The following is a 21,680-nucleotide window of genomic DNA, read 5'->3' as shown; positions in this document are numbered from 1 at the left end:
TTATGTCATAATCGCCTGATAGCAGCTATTTCAGCTAATCGCAATTATTTTGCAAAATATTTAGAATAATTTCCATTCATCTGTATGAAAATCAGCTGGACAAAATGTACAGAAATGTCATATTTCCACCATTAATTTCATGTCGTTGTCCACTTTCAACCTTGCCTTCCTGTTTGTCCTGGCATTTAGGGCAATTGTTTTCTTTAAATGTTGAAAAGTCGTCATTCATTTTCAGAAAGTGAAAATACCAGATCTACAAGCTCACGACGCGTCGCGATGTGATGTGATGTGTTGTGAGCTTGTAGATCAGCGGCTACTTTTGCTATGAATGAAAGTATGTATTTGTATGACAATGAATCATGAATTAGAATGTGATGATGGTGACGGACAGGCCCAGTGCTGGTCAGTTAGTCTGGGTCTGCTAATGACTAACGGTGCTCACCATCAATCACAGCATTCACTGAGGTGCTGATTTGATTGGCCCGGGCAGGCAGGAAGGGGTGAACATGAGGTCAGAGTGGATTATGATTGGCCAGCTGAGATATTCAGGATCTCCCTGGAGTCAAATAGTCTGTCTGTCTCTATGTCTGTCTGTCTGTCTGTCTGTCTGTCTGTCGGTTGTTCTTCAGCAGCTGTCGTTTTGTGGGAAAAAGAAACCCTGTCCTGCAGAGACTTGTCTCACTCACTTCCTGCGTCTTTCCGTCGCCTCCTCTCTCTCTCTCTCTCTCTCTCTCTCTCTCTCTCTCTCTCTCTGATCAGATCAAGGGGAAACTACATTGACAGAATATTGACATCAGTGACATCCATATAGGTTTATTGCACTCGATAGTTGCTAACAGCAATGCCTAACAGCATAGCATCTATAACACAGTAATATCGTCTCTGTCAGTTGGAAATCTCATACTGTATGTCCAAAACTGTTACTTTTCAGGATCCAAATTCAAAAATAGCAAAAGTAGCAGATCTATAAGCTCAAAATGCGTTTCGAGCTTGAAGATCTGCTACTTTTGATACTGTTGTATGACGCTGTAGTATGATCAAGTAGGGCGTTAATTTACGGAAAAACACAAACTGTTTAAATATGGAGATAAGAGGTTTCTACCCGACATCAACGATATACTGTCTTAGCCAACTTTCTACTGCATCTACTACACATAATATTTAGCAAAGTTCTACACTTTGTTTTGCTTGTTTGTTTGGTCATTGTGACGTTCATGACTAGAATCCACAGCATTCATACATAGCCTGAATGCAGTGACTTCTGTTCTGGTTCAGAGGAGTCAGGGATGTCATTAGTTTCCTAATACACTGGTTCTCAAACTTTTTAGCTCGAGACCCAAAAGAGAAATGTGATGTCTCCCCGGGACCCAAACTGGTGAAAACAGCAGATCTACAAGCTCACAACACGTCGCATCTTGTAGATCTGCTATTTTCACTATTTCTTGAAAGTATTTTTTCCCTCTAATTAATGGATTTATTTTAGTGTTTTTGGAATTACAAAAACGAAGAAGATTTTTTTGAAATTCTTTTGAAATTCTTTTGAAATAATATTAATGAAAAACTAAATGTAGGAAACAAAAAAAATTAAGGGGTATTTACTCGTGACTCATAAATAAATTGGTCCGCGACCCACATATAGGTCCCGGACCCACAGTTTGGGAAACAGTGTCCTAATAGATTTCTGTTTACAGTTTCCTTACTGATATGTTATGACTCAAACATATGGAGACCGCGCGTGTGCGCGCACACACACACACACACACACACACACACACACACACACACACACACACACACACACACACACACACACACATCCATGATGTAGGCATGCTGTACAGTGTGTGTGTGGTCCATTTATTCAACTAAGAGCAGTAAAAACAATGCGTCCATTGTGATAACACTATGGTTAGGCTGGTTGGACAAGACAGTCATATTTGCTGTTCTCATTCAGGCTGCCAAACACTAGCAGCACGCAATGCCATCCATCTATTACAGTGTACTTATGAGAAGTATACTAGCAAGCACCCAAATACTGTATAGGTAAACACACACAGACGCACGCACACAGGCGCGCACACACACACACACACACACACACACACACACACACACACACACACACACACACACACACACACACACACACACACACACACACACACACACACGCCAGAAAATCAGCATAGTCAGCAATGTTGGTTGAGCGTTTCTATGTGTTTACTGCCTCTGGGCACGGAACGGCTCATAGAAAACAAAGAGAGAGGGGGGGGGGGGGGGGGGGTAGGGGGGGGGGGGGGGGGGGGGCAGAGAGAAGGAGAGAGAGTGAGTGAAAGAGAGGGGAGAGAGAAAGAGAGAGAGAGAGTGAAATGAAGGGAGGCAGGGAAAAGACAAACAGACATAGTGCTCCTCTCAACACAATGCAACACTCTCTCCCTCTCTTCTTCTTGTCCGACTCAGTATCCCTCCATCTCTCTCTCTCTCTCTCTCTCATTCTCAGGGGTCTTACCTCTCTCTCGCCCTCCCGAAGAGAAGTCCAGCTCTTCTCTCTGTTCAACTCCTTTTCCCACTCGCTCCACTCAAATCTCTCCCTCTCTCTCTCTCTCTCTCTTTGATTCTGTAGGTAGACGGTGTCTCTCTCTCGCTGTTGTTCTCCTCGGTTCAGCCACACGCTCTCTTCTGGTTACTCTAAGTCTCCTCTTAGCCATAAGCTTCCTCTCTCTCTCCGTCTCTTGCTCTCTCCCCTCCCTCTCTGTCTCTCTCTCTGCAGAGATTTCAAGCGCTCTTCCAACTCCTCTTCCTCTCTCAGCTTGCAGCAGTGTGACTACATATTCCTACATGTCTCTGCCTGAATGGTCTCTCTCTCTCCCACCCCCTTATCTCTGCTCTCTCTCTCACTCTCTCTCTCTCACTCTCACTCTCACAGTCTCTCTCTCTCTCTCTCTCTCTCTCTCTCTCTCTCTGCTCTAGCCTCCTCTCTCTCTCCTTCCCGATTTACACATCCCCCCGCCCACCCCCATCTCATCACTATGGAGACGCTGGGCCGAACCGAGACAGGCTCACACTCGCTCACTTCAGTGTGTGTGTGTGTGTGTGTGTGTGTGTGTGTGTGTGTGTGTGTGTGTGTGTGTGTGTGTGTGTGTGTGTGTGTTGTATGCTTGTATGGTACAGGAGTTAAGCGAGCGAGTACAGACAGATAGTGTTATATTGCTGTCTTCGTAATTTCCCTTTGAATGCATTTAAAAATTCCAAATTCTACAAATCAACTATGCAAGTTAATTCTGCTGCTCTGCAATCACCTCTAATCGATCAGACAATCAATCAGGCAATCAATCAAGATTCAATATTGTTACATCTTATAAACAAATACGAGTACACAAGAGTAACAACTCTTTGGGTTCGCTCCCTCAATACTGTAGCAGCAACAACAACAATAGAAAGACATAACACATAATCATTTAAAAAAAATCATACTCCTCCATACTCTTGGGAGCAAACATTCAGCGAAAATAGTCGATCAGCAAGCCCACCGACACGTTGCGGGCTCGTAGATTATGCCATTATCGGTAAAGAGATTTGGCGTGGGGGGGGGGGGGGGGGGGGCCTGAGGGACCCCGGTCAACTAAGCATATAGGGTTTAAGTGGTTAATCATAGAACACCCTGAGGTGCTTGAGGGTGCTGTGTGTGTGTAGTTCCTACTTCTAAATATTACCCATACTGTATGTGCAGCCGATCCACAAGTATGTGCAGCCGATCCACAGCCGATCCACAAGCCGATCTTGAAAGCCGATCCACAAGCCGAAGCTTGAAACGCGGCGCGAAGCGACGCGTTTCAAGCTTGTGGATCGGCTGCTTTTGCTGCTTTTGAATTTGAAACCTGAAAAGTAACAGTTTTGGACATATGAGGTTTCCACCCTAACGGAGACGATATGCCATGACGACATATATCTCTTCTTCATGTGAGTCATGCTTGAGCTGAGCATGTGTGTATAAATATCTATATTTCCATGCATCGTCGCACGTACATTTACATATGAGTGCATACTGTATGTTTGTGGCTGCTGTTGTCGGGCAGAAAACATTGCATCTCATTCTTCATATTTCAACATTGTATGTTGTTTCGTTTTGCTTTTGGAAATCGAGTGCCCTACTTCGTCATACTACGCGCGTCACACAAAAGTATCAAAAATAGCCGATCTACAAGCGATGTGTGTGTGATCGACAAGTGATGCGGCGTTACGGTTTCGGACGGTTTACACCCGACAGCAAAATGTGTTACAGCATCACACTCACTTTAACCACTTCATCCATATTTTATACGTCGGCTATTAAAAAATAGCAGATATACAAGCTCACAGCGCGTCACTGCGAGCTTTTGGAACTGCCATGGCTTCCCATGGCATCTCTGGCACCTGAAGGGGCAGGCGTGGACCCCCAGATTGGGAACCATCGGATGAGCCTGCGGGCTTTGCCGACACAATGAGTCCATTCAGTGTAAACTGTTAAAGAGTTAAGACCCATTCACCTGAGACGTGATGTCACGGACGAGTCAGGGCAGGCCGAACAGAACGGGAAACGGCTCAGACCACAACAACGCCCTCTGTGATGCAACACAGTCTTGCTACATCCCTGATGCTCCGAGATATTCTGATTCCATCTTAAAGGGATAGTTCACCCCAAATAAATCTTTTGGAGACTTATGTATTTATTTTTTTCCGCATTTCTAAGCCAATAATTTGATGACCAGCGAACCGTTAGGCAGCGGTTTTGGTAGGAGACACTAAGCAGACTCTTTGTGTCTCCTACCGGAACCGCTGCCGGTCATCAAATTATTGGCTTAGGAATGCGACAAAAACAAAAAAATATATCCATGAATTTAAGTCTCCATGGGGTGACTAATCGATGGGAAAAAAAGTCATTTTGGGGTGAACTATCCCTTTAACCACTTAAACGACTTTGGGTATTTAGAAAAGCTATTATTAAACCGTAGTAAAACAGGCCAAAGTTATATACGTCTGTACTGCTTTTTTCCATCTACACCAAATCTCTGTGCCAAAAACAGATCTACAAGTGTTGGGAAGAACTAATATGTTATTAGTGCCAGCAAAAATCGTCCCAAGTATCGACTGGTCAAGGCGATTACTCTCGTAGGATGGATCTTCTCTAAGGCCGAATTAGCGTCTTACAGGTAGTTTAGTGGGGGCCCGAGTAATCAATGAGGGGACAGTGTTGAGTCAGTTAGGTTAATGAGGTCTTTGAATCTTACTTATATTTTCAGAGTCAAAGGTGTTCTTATTCCTCTTTAGTACCGATGTTACTGTTTAATACTGATACTGATCTGATCGGTTCTATTATTGACGAAGTTGTGAAGTTGTTTAGGTGGCAGATACTGAAAAAATGCTGTTGGTGCATATATATATATATATATACCAAGATCATAATGCATGTGTAAATATGCTGATGTTCTCTTTTTTTGTGTCTTTCTTAGCACTCTCTCTCTTTCATTTTATTATTATTAGGCCTATTGTTATTATTATTACCTATGCTGCTGCATTGTCTGAAGGAAGCTGAACAAAAATACGTTTTACTCTTACGTACCTACGTACACAAGATGTAACAATAAAGCACAACCTTGAATCTTGACTGACCTATATATATATATCTCCGTGATTTAGTATTCACCATTAGGCCAGCCCTCAGGCGTTACTGCATCGTACATCATTCATATATTCCTTCTAAGGAAATTCCCAGACGTGAGGGGATTCTCTTATTCTAACAACAATCTTGAGCATGAGCTATTTTTTGCTAATGCTCCCCCCAGAATATGGATGCTGGGGTTCAAGTGGTTGAGACTCAATATGACTGACTTGAAGAAAATACAGGAAAACAGGACATGCCGGACATCTCCAACACTTCCCGGTCTGACATTTTCCCGTCTGTTTTTTTGGGCGCGTTTTATGTCCTACATTTACCGTAACATATATATATATATTCCTAATGTGAGTCATGCTGAGTTAAGGGGAAAAAAGGAAATAATCATGCTGCCACATGCAGACACCCACCAGGGAGTGTTCTGTCACAATACTCTGTGGGCTGGAGGGAGGAGAAAGCTCCTTTTGTTTCACTCTCAACTGAATGGGGCTGCAACTCTATATAGATTACTTTATCTATTAATCGAATAATCCAGATGCACGTTTTCTTTGATAAATTTGAATTATATATTCAACCATTAGTCTGATTAACCACTTGTCCTTCCTTAATCGGGAAAATAGAAGATGTGCTGCGTTGCGAGCCTGTAGACAGATTATTTTCATTTATAAAAAATAAGACAAAATACAGCCAGGTCAACAGCCAGGCCATAGTCAGGCCAACAGCAAATTTCCCACATGTCCCATTTACTACTTTTGCTGGGGACCTCCTAGAACCCCCCCCCCCCCCCCCCAAAAAAAAACCCTGGGGGTCCCCGGACAACACTTTGAGAATCAATGTATATTGTGTACATGTGGATGTGGATGATAAAGGCTTAACTTATACTTCATTTTCGACAGGTGTTGCTCGAAAGAAACGGTCGGCTTTGAAATTAAATCTCCACACCTCACTGTCACGCTCTCTGGATGCTCATATAGTAGAACTAGGACAACAGGTGTATGTGTGTGTGTGTGTGTGTGTGTGTGTGTGTGTGTGTGTGTGTGTGTGTGTGTGTGTGTGTGTGTGTGTGTGTGTGTGTGTGTGTGTGTGTGTGTGTGTGTGTGTGTGTGTATGTACGTGTGCATGTATTGACGTTAACCCTATGCAAGTGGATGGGCCATTAGCATGCGTGTCATATACATGACATCTAAGCTGCCTAGCTTGACATCATTCTAATTATAGCCATTTTTTACGAGGTTCTACTCATATGAGTAGAACAGAAAAGAGAGGGGGACAACAGTGTGATGATGGCTTCATTCCCATTTCTGAAGTAACATCATAGGAAACAGAAGACAGAAACTATTTGGATATCCTTATATTCCACTGAACCCGTGAAAAGAGAAACAACTAAATCCTCTTTGAGCCATAGCTTTAACCCAAGCTCAACTAGAACATTCAACCTGCATCCTTTGTTACAAATCATTAGCAAAACTGACCGACGGCACTTCGCGTTCCAAACTTTTAAACCAGTTGTTGTGAACTGAATCGATATTGAGCCACTACATGGCTTATTTCTCGCCTAAAGTGTTAGCAGAGAGTATTTTTCGGATACAAACTTTAAAGAGTTATGTGAGGATACTGTCAGAGTAAACAATCTAAGGTCACACACACATTTCCTAATGGCACCTCCTACGCTAGCTCTGTCCTAGAGAGAGGGAGAGAAAACCTTGTATCTCCATATTTCATATTTTTAAAGGTTTTTTCCCCCCATACATTATTTTTGAACGTCATCATATGACAGTGTCACACAGAACTAGCCAAAATAGCCGATCTACAAGCTCACAATGAGTTGGTTATTTTTTAATTCTATTATGTTTTAAGATTTAAAAAAATGTGCCTGTAATGACCCAAAATATGGACACCAGGTTGAAAGTGGTTAAGTCTGTCAGTGGGTTCTTTATAAAAATGTAACCAATGAGAGCATTATCGTCAGTCGGGCAACCTAAGTCATTGGTTTTACCCTGGAAAACCCACTCCTCTGACTACATTGGATTCTTCTCTTAGTGTACCTCTTGTCCTATACGTATTGCTTCTAACTTTCTCTTTCTCTAAGGATTTCATTTTCTTTGGTTGTTTGTACAGTTTGTTGCGTGTTGTCTCAAAGTGGACCACGATGAAAACAAGCTTTTCTTTTGGGTATAATCCACGTTGCCGTTTTTTGAAATGGTGACATTGATGTGATTCTTTAAACTGCCAATAAAAGTATTCTATTCTGCAGGTCATTTTTTCCATTTCCAGAAAAGTTATGGTTTTGGACATACAAGGTTTCAACCCTACAGCGAGGATGGCTGTACACACTTTATACACAAACACTGTGTAAACACACACACACACACACACACACACACACACACACACACACACACACACACACACACACACACACACACACACACACACACACACACACACACACACACACACACACACACACACACACACACGCACGCACACAAACTGCAGTCCTGAGGCTAATCCACCCACCATAAACCACTTGTCTCTCTCTCTCTCACTCACTTTTCATACATTTGGGATCAGAGTGTTCTCACCTTCCAACAACAAGTACACACCATCACAACCATCACACAAAGACACACTGTAATAACACACAAACACGCTATGAACACACACAATGCATGAACAAAGTACATACATTCAGGTCTTAGATCTGCTATTTGAAATAGGGATTAATTGCTTGACCCCGTTCAATCCGGGAACGCATCTCTGTCATTTTAGATTTCTTTGGCTATTTAAAAATAGCAGATATACAAGCTCATAGCGTGGCACTGAGTGCCGCGCTATGAGCTTGTATATCTGCTATTTTTGAAAAATCATGAACATGTGTGCACATTTTGGAAAATACAGTATATATATAACTCAAATCTTTGCTTCTGGAGGTCCCTGGAAATACATATTTTACAAATGTTCGCTTTAAAAAGATATATATTCAAAGATTTGCAAAAATGTTCAAAAATAGAAATGCAGCCAATGCAGGTCCGCAGCAAAATGTGTTAATACAGCATCACAATTTTATCCATATTTTATACGTTGGCTATTCAAAAATAGCAGACGTACAAGCTCGCAGTTGTTGAATATTTTTGAATATTTTAACACAAATCTTCTTTTCTGGGGGTCCCTAAAACAAAACATTTTCAGATGGGGGTCCGCAGCCGAAGATGTATCAATTTGGGGGTCCTTGGCACAAAAAGGTTTGAGAACTACTGATGTAAAGTGAGCTTGTAGATCTGCTACTTTTGCTGTTTTTGAATTTGAATCCTGAAAACAAAGTAAGGAAAGAGAACGGGGTGGTTTTTTTTTTGCGATCATGTGACCCGCTACTTCTCTCCTTCACAGAGACCCATAGGCGAGCGAACAGCGCCATCTAGTGGAAAACCCATACACATAACTTGTCATTCTTGTCATTGGCGCAATGGCGGAGTGGGCCATAGCAAAATATGATGAGAAATGAGGGGCTATCATATAATTAGATAGCCCCCCAGGGCTCAATACTTGATCTGCTCATTTCCCCCCCTCTACACTATATCTCTTCATCAAAAGCTTCATCTACAGCTTATAGATCATCTATTTTCAATTAATGTTCTACCCAGAACAGGGACGGAAAGGTTCATGTGGTTAAGTGTGACTACAGTGTGTGTGTGTGTGTGTGTGTGTGTGTGTGTGTGTGTGTGTGTGTGTGTGTGTGTGTGTGTGTGTGTGTGTGTGTGTGTGTGTGTGTGTGTGTGTGTGTGTGTGTGTGTGTGTGTGTGTGTGTGTGTGTGTGTCATATAGCAATTAAACCTGCAGGCAGTGGTTAACGAAGGCAGGAACCATCTGGTTGTGTAAAAGTGAGACAATCTGTCCATTTGGAAAGGTGACAAACACACACACACACACACACACACACACACACACACACACACACACACACACACAATTAATCTGTAATATAGTAAGCGCACATATCTCTCTGATCGCTATGGTAACGGGTAGCAGTCATATAGCAACTGAGGGCAAGTGGTAAACTAAAGGCTGAACTATCATCACCACTGCATTATCTTAACTACCCACACACACACACACACACACACACACACACACACACACACACACACACACACACACACACACACACACACACACACACACACACACTATGCATGTGTTTGTGTACGTGCTTGTGTTAGAGAGAGAAAGACAAAGAGAATGCTCTTTTTAAGATAGCGTTGTGTAATATGAGATAGGAATGCAGAGACAAGTCAGGCCCTGCAGGACGGACACACACAAACACACAAACACGCACCCTACAACAAATTACAGTATGACACGTCTTCACATGTAGGGAACGAGTGTGCAAAAGGCATGAAGCAAAATAGTTATAACAGACAAATCTCATTCACGCTGTAAAATGCACGCGCGCACACACACACACACACACACACACACACACACACACACACACACACACACACACACACACACACACACACACACACACACACACACACACACACACACACACACACACACACACACACACACACACACACACACACAGAAAGCGCTCAGAATGTAAATCCGCAGGGAAAATGTGTCAAAGAATCTATAGAGATCAGAGAGACAGACAGAACTGTCAAGCACATCCTACACACACTGTGATTTTACATGTGAGGAGAGAGAGAGAGAGAGAGAGAGAGAGAGAGAGAGAGAGAGAGAGAGAGAGAGAGAGACACAGACAGACAGGCGGGGAGTCAGGCGGGGAGACAGACAGGCGGGGAGAGGGGGAGAGGAGGGACACACACACACACACACACACACACACACGGACGGACGGACGGACGGACGGACGGACGGACGGACGGACGGACAGACAGACAGACAGACAGACAGACAGACAGACAGACAGACAGACAGACAGACAGACAGACAGACAGACAGACAGACAGACAGACAGACAGACAGACAGACAGACAGACAGTGTGAGACGTCACATTGCAGTATTGAACATGAAAGCTTTGACAGGCGCCCTCATAGACAATGTGAAAACAAACAACACTTTGCTCCCTTTTCAGCAAAACATACAAGCAAGTTAACACAAGCACACACACACACACACACACACACACACACACACACACACACACACACACACACACACACACACACACACACACACACACACACACACACAAGGTCACACCCTTAGTTGTTTTCTCTTTCCTGAAATTATTAATTTATATTTTATATGGTCTCTGTCGGATGGAAACCTCATACATCCAAGCTGCTGGACATATAAGTCTTCGCGCGCGTTTGGAGCTTGTAGATCTGCTACTTCTGATGTTTTTGTGTGCCGCTGTAGTATGATCAAGTAGGGCCTTCGATTAGGAAAAAACTCAAAAAGTTAGCATATTCTGCCCGACAGTGACGATATGCAGTATTATCATCTAGTTATGCTGTATATTGGTATGGTTAGCACAGTCTGTGGAGCACGCCACACCAACACTTCACTGCTCGTTCTTGTATGAGTGCCTGCCAAATAAACCCTCTTGAATCCTAACCTAATCGTGTCACATGAAGCTGTTTTGTTTCTCCCATCATGTGTCCACTCAGGCTGAGAGCATTGCTGTCTGTCTATGTGCTCTCCAGTGTTGTCGTAATGGCCATCCAATTTAAATTCTTGTCTAATTGCTTCATTCTGGGCTCCCAGCCTCCCACTAGACAGGAGAGAGCCTTTCACAGGCTTCCCATGCTGCCGTTTGTGACCGAGGTTGAAATAAGAGACAGCAGTGCCACCCTGTGGGCGATTACATTTACTGCAACGTGCAATTTGATTCAAAGACAGACAGACAGACAGAGATACAAGGAAAAAAAAGAATAAATAATAAACAACAGTTGTAATACTATATTAGATAATATTGAATGAATGGTTAAAAGTTCACCAACAACTTTTTTTCTCCTTTTCTGTTTTTTTCTCTTTTTTTTTAACAAAAAACATTTCCAAACAATACAAACAAAACTATTCCTTCTAAGAACAAAACCTGGAACTATGGACTGAGGGACTGAACTGGCCTCAGATCAGTTGTTCAGTTCAGAGGCACATACTGGTGTCTTTCTGTGGAGTTAACAGCTGATCCTGGATGGATGTTTGTCAATCTGCTCTGGTGACATCAACCAACCACTAGCACAGAGCTGTGTGTGTGTGTGTGTGTGTGTGTGTGTGTGTGTGTGTGTGTGTGTGTGTGTGTGTGTGTGTGTGTGTGTGTGTGTGTGTGTGTGTGTGTGTGTGTGTGTGTGTGTGTGTGTGTGTGTGTGTGTGTGTGTGTGTGTGTGTGTGTGTGCGTGCGCGCCTTAGTAGGCAGGATTAGAAGGTGTATTGAGGATTCCTCTACAATCCCATACCAGCAGGCCCGCCTTATGTGCCTAATCACACACACTTCTATTTTAGACGCTCTTCCATTGTTTTCCTGACACAACAACATCTGTTCCCCATGGCGACTATCTGCTGATTAAATGGAAGACAACCATCAACACTCTCGTTCATCTCTCTGTCTGTCTCTCAATTTGAATCAATTCAATCAATTGAAATGCTCTCCCTGCATCACTTGCTTGATCCTGCAGCTTTTCTCTCTCTCTCTCTCTCTCTCTCTCTCTCTCTCTCTCTCTCTCAGAGACCAGGGTCCAGGTGAGAGTACAGTGCTGCAGTGTCATGCATTGATTTTGTGACGCAGGAGTGCAATTTCATATGTACTGTCTGTGCATGACAGATATGGCAGATATTCACAGCAATATTATGTTTTAATGTTCTAGTTTGCATGTAGGGTCACATACCTGTAAAAAAGAAATATGCGCAGAGAAATGTTAATGAAAATGTACTGCTTATTTACTGCACAAAATGAAGCATGTGCTATTCTCTCTATGTCTCTCCCTCTCCCCCCTCTCTTTCTCTCTCTCTCTCCTCCACAGACCAGGGTCCAGGTGAGAGCACAGTGCTGCAGTGTAATGCATTGATTTTGTGACGCAGGGGTACAATTCCATATTCCATATTTTCTCTCTCTCTCTCTCACACACACACACACACACACACACACACACACACCACACACACACACACACACACACACACACACACACACACACACACACACACACACACACACACTTGACTACTACTACTACAAAAAAAGACTTGTGTGTTCCCCCTAGTGGTATTATTCTGCACGACAACAATCTCTACTTGACTGTATGCAACGCCAGCAACAGAATGCAGTACTGATCGAGGAATGGATCACCACACACACACACACACACACACACACACGCGCCGCGCACACGCATACGCACACGTTTCTATTACTATACTTGTGAAGACATCAATGTTTTTTGGACATCTACAAGCTTGTAAATCAACAAGCTTTTGGTGAGTGACATCGGCGCACGAGTAACTGTGTAACCCCAACCCCTAAACCTAAAGTCTAAATCTAATCCTCCCCAACCTGAAACCATAGTCTGAAACCAATGACTATTTCACAAGCCGATTCACAAGCTCACAACGCATCACGATGTGACGCGTTGTGAGCTTGTGAATAGGCAATTTTCAAATAGCCTATGTATAAAATAGGGTTGAAGTGGTTAATGTATGTTTCATAATATCATAATTTATATCTGAAAAGTAACTAAAGTTTTCAAATAATTGTAGTGGAGTAAAAGTACAATATTTGCCTCTGAGATGTAGTGGGGTAGAAGTAAAAGTATTGGAAATTAAAAATACTTAAGTACAAATACTTCAAAATGTTACTTAAGTACAGTACTTAAGTAAATGTACTTAGTTACTTCCCACCACTGCACACACACACACACACGCGCACGCCTAAAAAATATATCAGATACACTCACATGAATTAACTACATCGGTTACAGCTCAAGGCTCTGCTATTATTCAAGTGCTTTGATGTTTCCCAGCATTTATACATCACAGACCATAACAAGGAGTACTGATACTACAGGATAATGAGCTGGAGCCTGGCATGTGTAATAGATACAGTACTGCTGTACAACACACACACACACACACACACACACACACACACACACACACACACACACACACACACACACACACACACACACACACACGCGCGCGCACACACTCTATGGTTATGTACATCGTCACGTGGGGTGGAAACCTTGCATGTCCAAAACCCTTACTTTTCAGGAGGTGGAACGAAGACGTTCAGAAATAGTGAAAATAGCTGATCTACAACAACCCACTGTTTCCCAAACAGTGCAGACCGATTTTTGTGGGTCAATATCTAATATCGATTTTTGTGGGTCAACAAATTAAACATTTTTTCGAAAGAATTTCATTAATAAAATGTAAAAAAAAAGTAAGAAATTCCATAAATTCTACAAATGTAACCTTTTAAGAAGAAGTGAAAATAGTGATCTACAAGTTCATAATGCGTTGCTTTAGCTTGACCTTCTTGTGCGACGAAGTAGGGCATTGATTTACAAAGTATGGAGATACAAGTTTCCAGTTGGATCCGATGTAGTTATTATTTCTTCACAAGCTATTGTTAATACTTTTCATTGGTTAAATATGTAGAAAACCCACAGACACACTTTCACTTTAAAAATGTTTCAAAATGCACTACTTTTAGCCCCCATGACACTCTTGCACGATGAAGTAGGGCACACTGTACATTTAAGAACAAAACAAGTTGAAATATGGAGATACAAGGTTTCTGCCCTTCAGCAATAATATGCAAATTAATTATTTCTCTCTCTCTCTCTCACACACACACGCACACGCACACACACACACACACACACACACACACACACACACACACACACACACACACACACACACACACACACACACACAAATGCAGTGTGTGGGTGGCAAGCCCAGCACTGTGAAAGATCTTCCATCCTACATGCTTATGTAACTCTCCTCTCCTCTCCAGTCATAAGTTTATCACACCCCCTCCCTCTCCCTCTCTCTCTCTCTCTCTCTCTCTCTCTCTCTCTCTCTCTCTCTCTCATAGAGCACAACTATCTCCCTCCTCATCAGAGGAGACACCACACAGACCCAGAATGAGCCTTTACATTTGGAAGCGCTCAGCTGGAAACCTTTGGCAGCCTCAAAGCGCTCGACACGTCAAAACACACTCGTCTGCCCTTCATCACGTTCCATCCGCTGGAGGGAAAGAGTTCAACCGTGGAAGGGAGCAAGATCCTTATCGTCTCAAAACGCTAACCAGCAACTGCTCGTACACAGCCGCTAAATGTACAGTCAACTCAGTCATCAGATCCATGGAATGGCACCGTTTAACCCTTTAAAACTGAGAACGCATCTGTGTAACCAATTTAACCATTATCTTCCTCTCAAAAATAGCAGATCTACACGCTCATAGCGCGGCACGTAGATCTGCTATTTTTCAAAAATCGTGAAGATTTGTGGGATTTTGTGCAAATCTTTGAATATAATATATTCAAAGATTTGTATATATATTATATATATATTAATTAAAGCGAAATTCTTTTACTCAAATCTTTGCTTCTGGGGGGTCACTGGAACAACATATTTTGAGATGGGGGTCCGCGGCCAAATACATATAATTTTGGGGGTCCTTGACATGAAAATAGTTTAGAACCACTGATTATAGCAACATACGTTTTTTCAAAAAACTGTTAGGATTTAGAAGACATTTGTAGAATCCGCGGGAGCAAAGATTTGTGTTACAAATGTTCACAAGCTCATAGCGCGGCACTCGGTGCCGTGCTAACGGGTCCCGATTTGAGCCCTGGTGGTGCCCAGACCCAACGTTGAGCACCAACGCTGTCATACTTGAATGTGTCGTGCGACAACTTGTGACATGTGATTGTCTTTGCTCCAAGTGTAGGAGCAGTGACACAGGAAGAATAAGGTACCCGTAATTAACGCAACATTTATGATTACTTAATACATTATTTAAGCGTTAATTAAGCATGAATTCATCATTAATTCTTTGTAATTCATGTACTAAGTGACTTTGCTTAACTAATGATTAACTAATGATGTTAATTAATGATGAATTACAAGGAACTCAAGATGAATTCATGCTTAATTAATGCTTTATTAACGCTTAATTAACGCTTAAATCATGTATTAAGTAACTTTGCTTAACTAATGATTAACTAATGATGTTAATTAATGATGAATTACAAGGAATTCATGATGAATTAATAATTAATTCATGCTTAATTAACGCTTAAATAATGTATTAAGTAATCATAAATTAAGCGTTAATTGCGGTTACCTTATGAGCAAGAGTTACCCACCACGTTGTAGCCATTGTCTCTGCTCTGTACGTAGAGTAGGAAAGCCTTGAGTTTCGTTTTTTTGAACGGATAAGAAATCCTCCCTTCAACACAAGAGCCACAATAGGCTCTATTCACAGCAGCCATATTATGAAGACATTCACAGGTGTTACCAATGATACTAATGAAGGCTCTGTTCCATTCTGGTCAAACAGAGTCAGGGTGCTGATATTGTGCATGTTGGCCCACTGGAAACACTCTGCTACACCAGTGGGTCTACAGTTGGGGTCCAGGGACCCTCATGGGCTTCCAAATGGGGTCCATAAGGGTCCATTTGGTTCCATTTGTACACTCTCAGAGTTATGGGGGTCGTGGAAACCACTGTGCTACACTAAATGGAACAGAGCCTTCATTAGTATCATTGGTAACACCTGTGAAGGAAGTGATAATATGGCTGCTGTGCATAGAGCAGTGTTTATCAACCCTGGCAAACGTCCCAATTTTGGTCCGCGGTTACTGCTGAGGCGTGCCGCGCCATTTGAAGAAGGTGTGAACCCAGCCCCTCGAGAACAATAGCGGCGATCGTCCGTCAATCGATACGACCATCATCCGTTTCACACACAGCCACGGCCGAGTCCATTCAGTGTAGCGACCATCACCCATAGGAATGCAAATATGTTGTCCTGGTACTGTATAAAAAGGGCACAGGGTAGGCCTACATGCTTTGGTACTCAGTATTACTAAGTAGAGATGGTCCGATCAATCGGCCATGGATCGGATAGGCCCGATATCAATGAAAATAATTTGAAGGAAGAAGTGTCTTATTTTTAACTCTATGAGAAGTGTTTGTTATGATCTCGCTGCGCTGCTGCACGCACGCAGGTTTGAAAATGTCCGCGGTGTGGAACTTCTTTACAGTGTGTGAGACCGATGCGACACATGCTATGAAAAAAACAACAACGCTGAAATCTGTCACGCACAGAAAAAAACATTCACTCAGTCTGTGTGAGTGCAGCCAGGGTTGCCTGCAGCCTGCAGCCTGTGTGTGTGTGTGTGTGTGTGTGTGTGTGTGTGTGTGTGTGTGTGTGTGTGTGTGTGTGTGTGTGTGTGTGCACGCTCGTTGTGCCTCGTTAAAAAATACGGCCTTGAAAGTCTTCTTTGACTTTTCATGTTATTCTCGATGTTGCCGAGGCTCATCACGTGAAGGCATTTGTACTCACATTGATCAGCTCCATCTCCCAGATCTTCTTGACCAGCTCCATGGACGTGTAGCCGTTGATGAGGAAGGACTTGGTGTAGTCTCCCAACTCCAGAGATTCCAGCCACTCGGCCACCGATGTGGGGTTGTTGCCGTCGTAGCCGACAGGCCGCACCTGCAGCACCGACACAGGGACAGGACAAACAATTATTTTAAAACTTTAGCTACTAGTTACTTTATAGATTTTCATTATTATTACACAACACACATTAACCACTTCAGCCATATGCGCTATATACATTTCGGCCATTTGAAAATAGCCGATCTATAAAATCACAATCTCGCGACGCATTGTGAGCTTGTAGATCTGCTATTTTCAAAATATATATTTTTGAAACCTTGCGAAAATGGGACTTTCTGCCTAATGAGTACTTTTACTTTTGGTACTTTAGGTACATTTTGAAGCCAAAACTTTTGGTACATTTTAAATTCCAGACTTTACTTGTAAAGAGTAGTTCTACATTGCAGTATTGATACTTTTACATAAGTAAAAAATGTGAGTACTTTTTCCACCACTGCGGTTAACCAACTTCAGCAGTATTTCTTTTCCAGGCTTTATCTCCTTATGAGATTGAGATAAAACAGCACCCTTGGGATACCAATTAATTCCTCCCCTACTCTGGTGGCGAGGAGAAAGGAGGCCCCTGAAAGAAAATAGGCTCTATGCACACTAGCAGCCATGGAAGGAAATTGGGCATCTTAGTTACTTCCTTCACAGGTGTTACAAATGATATTAATGTAGGCTCTGTTCCATTTGGTGTAGCACAGTGGTTCTCAAACTTTTTAATGTCAAGGACCTCCGTAACTCAGAGAGTGTACAAATGGAACCAAATGGACGGGTCCATTTGGTTCCATTTGCACACTATTTGGAACCCCCTCAAGGAACCACGAGGGTCCCTGGAGCCAAATTTGGGACCCACTGGTGTAGCAGAGTGTTTCCAATGAGCCAACATGCACAATATCAGCACTCTGACTCTGTTTGACCACAGCTATGCATATAGCCTATTCCAGTGGTTCTCAAACTTTTTCATGTCAAGGACCCCCAAAATTGTATTTTGCCGCGGACCCCCCATCTCAAAATATTTTGTTCTAGGGACCCCCAGAAGCAAAGATTTGAGTTACAAATTTAGCTTAAAATATATAAACTGCTCACAAAATGTAAGGAAACTTGAATTTGGGCCATTATATCTCCCCTTTACTAATACCAATTAGTAAAGTGTTATATATCATTTTTATCGGTGATTAGTCACCTTTATAACGAGGTACAGCGTGTAAGCATCGGGCATTCATGGAATGAGCAACACAGGCAAACGTGTGGGTAGCGCCGAGCAAAAATGTGCCAAAATCACCCAATATGCTTTTGCTGGTAATCGCTCTTGTTTTGAGCGACCTGCCAGCACACACCTGCTGAGAGGTGGGTTCTGCAACTTTGCGTTCTGCAACATGGGTTCTGCAACTTTGTTGAGTTTGTGTATGCTCCAAGCAGCAACACTGCCCCCATAGCCTAGGGTCTGCCTAGGGTCTGCCTGACGTTTCTTCCAGTTAAGAGGGAGTTTTTCGTTGCCACTGTCGCAAAATTGCTTGCTCAGGGTGGGATGTCGGGTCTCTTCTCTACATGTAAAGTGTCTTGAGACAACTTGTTGTGATTTGACACTTTAATAAAATTGAATTGAATAGAATAGAAAGATGCCACGTTTGTCCCTTCAGGATAAGTGCAATAGGGCAAGTGAAGCTGGTGTTCCGTTACGCAGATTATGCATTATTTGATGTCAGCCCTGGTACCATTTGCAGGCAGGTGTGTGCCAGTCAAAGGTGTGTGACTGGCACCTGAGCATGGGCTCTGCAACTTTGACATCTGTCTTTGGTAACGTTGTGCAAATCTTGCCTGTAAATCTATGCTTCCTCAGTGAAGCAAGGGGTCTGGGTTGTTGTCTTCCTTGTTGACTTCACCAGTCTCACAGAACTTAGTCTTAAGTTTGGAAATGGTACCAGGGCTAAGACCAAATAATGCTGTCACTCAGTCTGCATAACGGAACACCAGCTTCACTTGCCCTGTTGCACGGGCCTTATCCTGACAAAAGTGGCATCTTTCCATGGGGGCAGTGTTGCTGCTTGGAGCATACACAAACTCAACAAAGTTGCAGAACCCATGTTCAGGTGCCAGTCACTCACCTGTGAGGCAGTCACACACCTGTGACTGGCACACACCTGAAGCCCATTGAATGTCATAAATGTTACGACATTGAATGTCAGCAGAAAAGTCTAACAGGCCATTTTGGCACATTTTTGCTCGGCGCTACCCACACGTTTGCCTGTGTTGCTCATTCCATGAATGCCCGATGCTTACAAGCTGTACCTCGTTGTAAAGGTGACTAATCACCGATAACAATGATATATAACACTTTACTGATTGGTATTAGTAAAGGGGAGATATAATGGCCCAAATTCAAGTTTCCTTACATTTTGTGAGCAGTTTATATATATATATTCAAAGGTTTGCACAAATTTTCACGATTTTTCAAAAATAGCAGATCTACAAGCTCATAGCAGCTTGTATATCTGCTATATTTGAATAGCCAAAGTATAAACACAGATCGGTACAATTTCAGAAATGGGGGGACACTCAAAGGAACCAGATGTCCTTCCTCCCAAGAGCATACAAGCTTTACCAGAAGTAATAGAATTTTTTATGTTTGATGATTTGTTTGGGTTTTTTTCAATGCTACCTCAGAGCGGTCATCTTGAATATGTAAGAAACATCGTCATTCATACTGTTACGCAATGATGTTTTCTAATACATTTGGAATTTTAAAACAAAGAACGAGGTCAATTATTAGTCGAGTTGAGCTTATTTTTCAATTTTATTCAGTTTCCTGGACACAAAGTTCTTGTTGGCCATCTGCTTAGCTAGCAAGTTACTGTATAATAGTGACCAGTAGTTTATGGTGAGAGAAGCTATATACTGCCTAGTAGAGCTCTAACAACAGCTTATTAAGAAGCTAAACAGCACCAATAGCAGACGACAATAAGTCAGGGCAGGTACAGTCTAGATTGTTCACAGTGAGGCTGGAAGTGTGTGTGTGTGTGTGTGTGTGTGTGTGTGTGTGTGTGTGTGTGTGTGTGTGTGTGTGTGTGTGTGTGCGTGCGTGCGTGCGTGCGTGCGTGCGTGCGTGCGTGCGTGCGTGCGTGCGTGCGTGCGTGCGTGCGTGCGTGCGTGCGTGTTGTGTGAATTCCCTTTTACATAACAGTCAACAGCTTCAGAAGGTTCAAGGTGCCTCCGGCGGGCAATGAAATAAGTACCCCTCATTAAAATGGTGTGTGTGTGTGTGTGTGTGTGTGTGTGTGTGTGTGTGTGTGTGTGTGTGTGTGTGTGTGTGTGTGTGTGAGTGAGAGTTGGGGATAGCGATGGAGACAGCAGATGAGACTACAGAGGGAGAATGTGAAGGGAGGGGGGGGGGGGCTGGGAGTTTTAAGTGTTTGGAAAGTTTAACAAGATGAGATGAGAAAGTGCTGACTGAGTCTCTCTCTGTGAGAGCTGCTTATCTCTGAACTGTCCTCCCCTAGACACACACACACACGTTTGTATTACTATACTTGTGAGGACATTGACATTGAGGACATAACCCTAAAGCATGAGTTTAATTGTGCAACAGTGTTCCACACGGCGGAAATAGCCGATCTACAAGATCACAATGTCTGAGCTTGGATTTCGGCTTGTTTGGTTGCGCACGTATAAAGCCTACTTCAAAATGTTTTTTGAAACCATAAAACAAATATATGTGTAATTCACAAGTTCTACTATACTTGTGGACATTCAGCCTGTCTCCAAAAATAACTGCTCTACAAGTTCAGAGCGCATCACAATGTGATGTGTTTACAGATCGGCTATTTTTGCCATTCGTAGTACAACAAAGTACAGTATACTGTAGTAGGGCTTAAATGGTTCAACTTGTACAAAGATGTACCCTAACACTGGTACAAAGATATTCACATAGCCTATCTGTTTTTACTGTGAGACCAGACCTTTTCGGATGGGCAATAACTCTCTCTCTCTCTCTCTCTGAGAGAGAGAGAGAGAGAGAGAGAGAGAGAGAGAGAGAGAGAGAGAGAGAGAGAAAGAGTGAGAATGACAAACAGAGAAAAAGCGAGAGAAGTAAATGTAGGCTACATTTTAAGTTGTGCAATTTGATTATTGGATGGTAACACCTGGCACAAAGAATTAATCAAACTTTGAAGATTACAGAGAGAGTTCCAGCGTTTGGAAAAGTTTAGCAGGATGAGAAGAGAAGTGCTGAAAGGAGATGAAAGTTCTCTGTGTCTCTGTGAGAGCCGCTTATCTCTGAACTCACCTCTCACACACACACACACACACACACACACACACACACACACACACACACACACACACACACACACACACACACACACACACAC

The 21,680-nt window shown here is 42.7% G+C and overlaps 1 protein-coding gene across 1 annotated transcript in view; it reads right to left on the bottom strand.

Annotated features, from left to right (window-relative positions):
- anks1b (ankyrin repeat and sterile alpha motif domain containing 1B) overlaps positions 1-21,680 on the bottom strand; it is a 316,968-nt gene that overhangs the window by 42,466 nt on the left and 252,822 nt on the right. Inside the window, 1 exon segment of the mRNA XM_084049725.1 lies at positions 17,209-17,361. Coding sequence (XP_083905851.1) covers positions 17,209-17,361 — 153 coding nt within the window.

Source organism: Gymnoscopelus microlampas, assembly GCF_963454915.1.
Source record: "Gymnoscopelus microlampas genome assembly, chromosome: 23".
Classification (NCBI taxonomy): Eukaryota; Metazoa; Chordata; class Actinopteri; order Myctophiformes; family Myctophidae; genus Gymnoscopelus; species Gymnoscopelus microlampas.
This window is presented reverse-complemented; position numbering and strand designations above follow the sequence as displayed.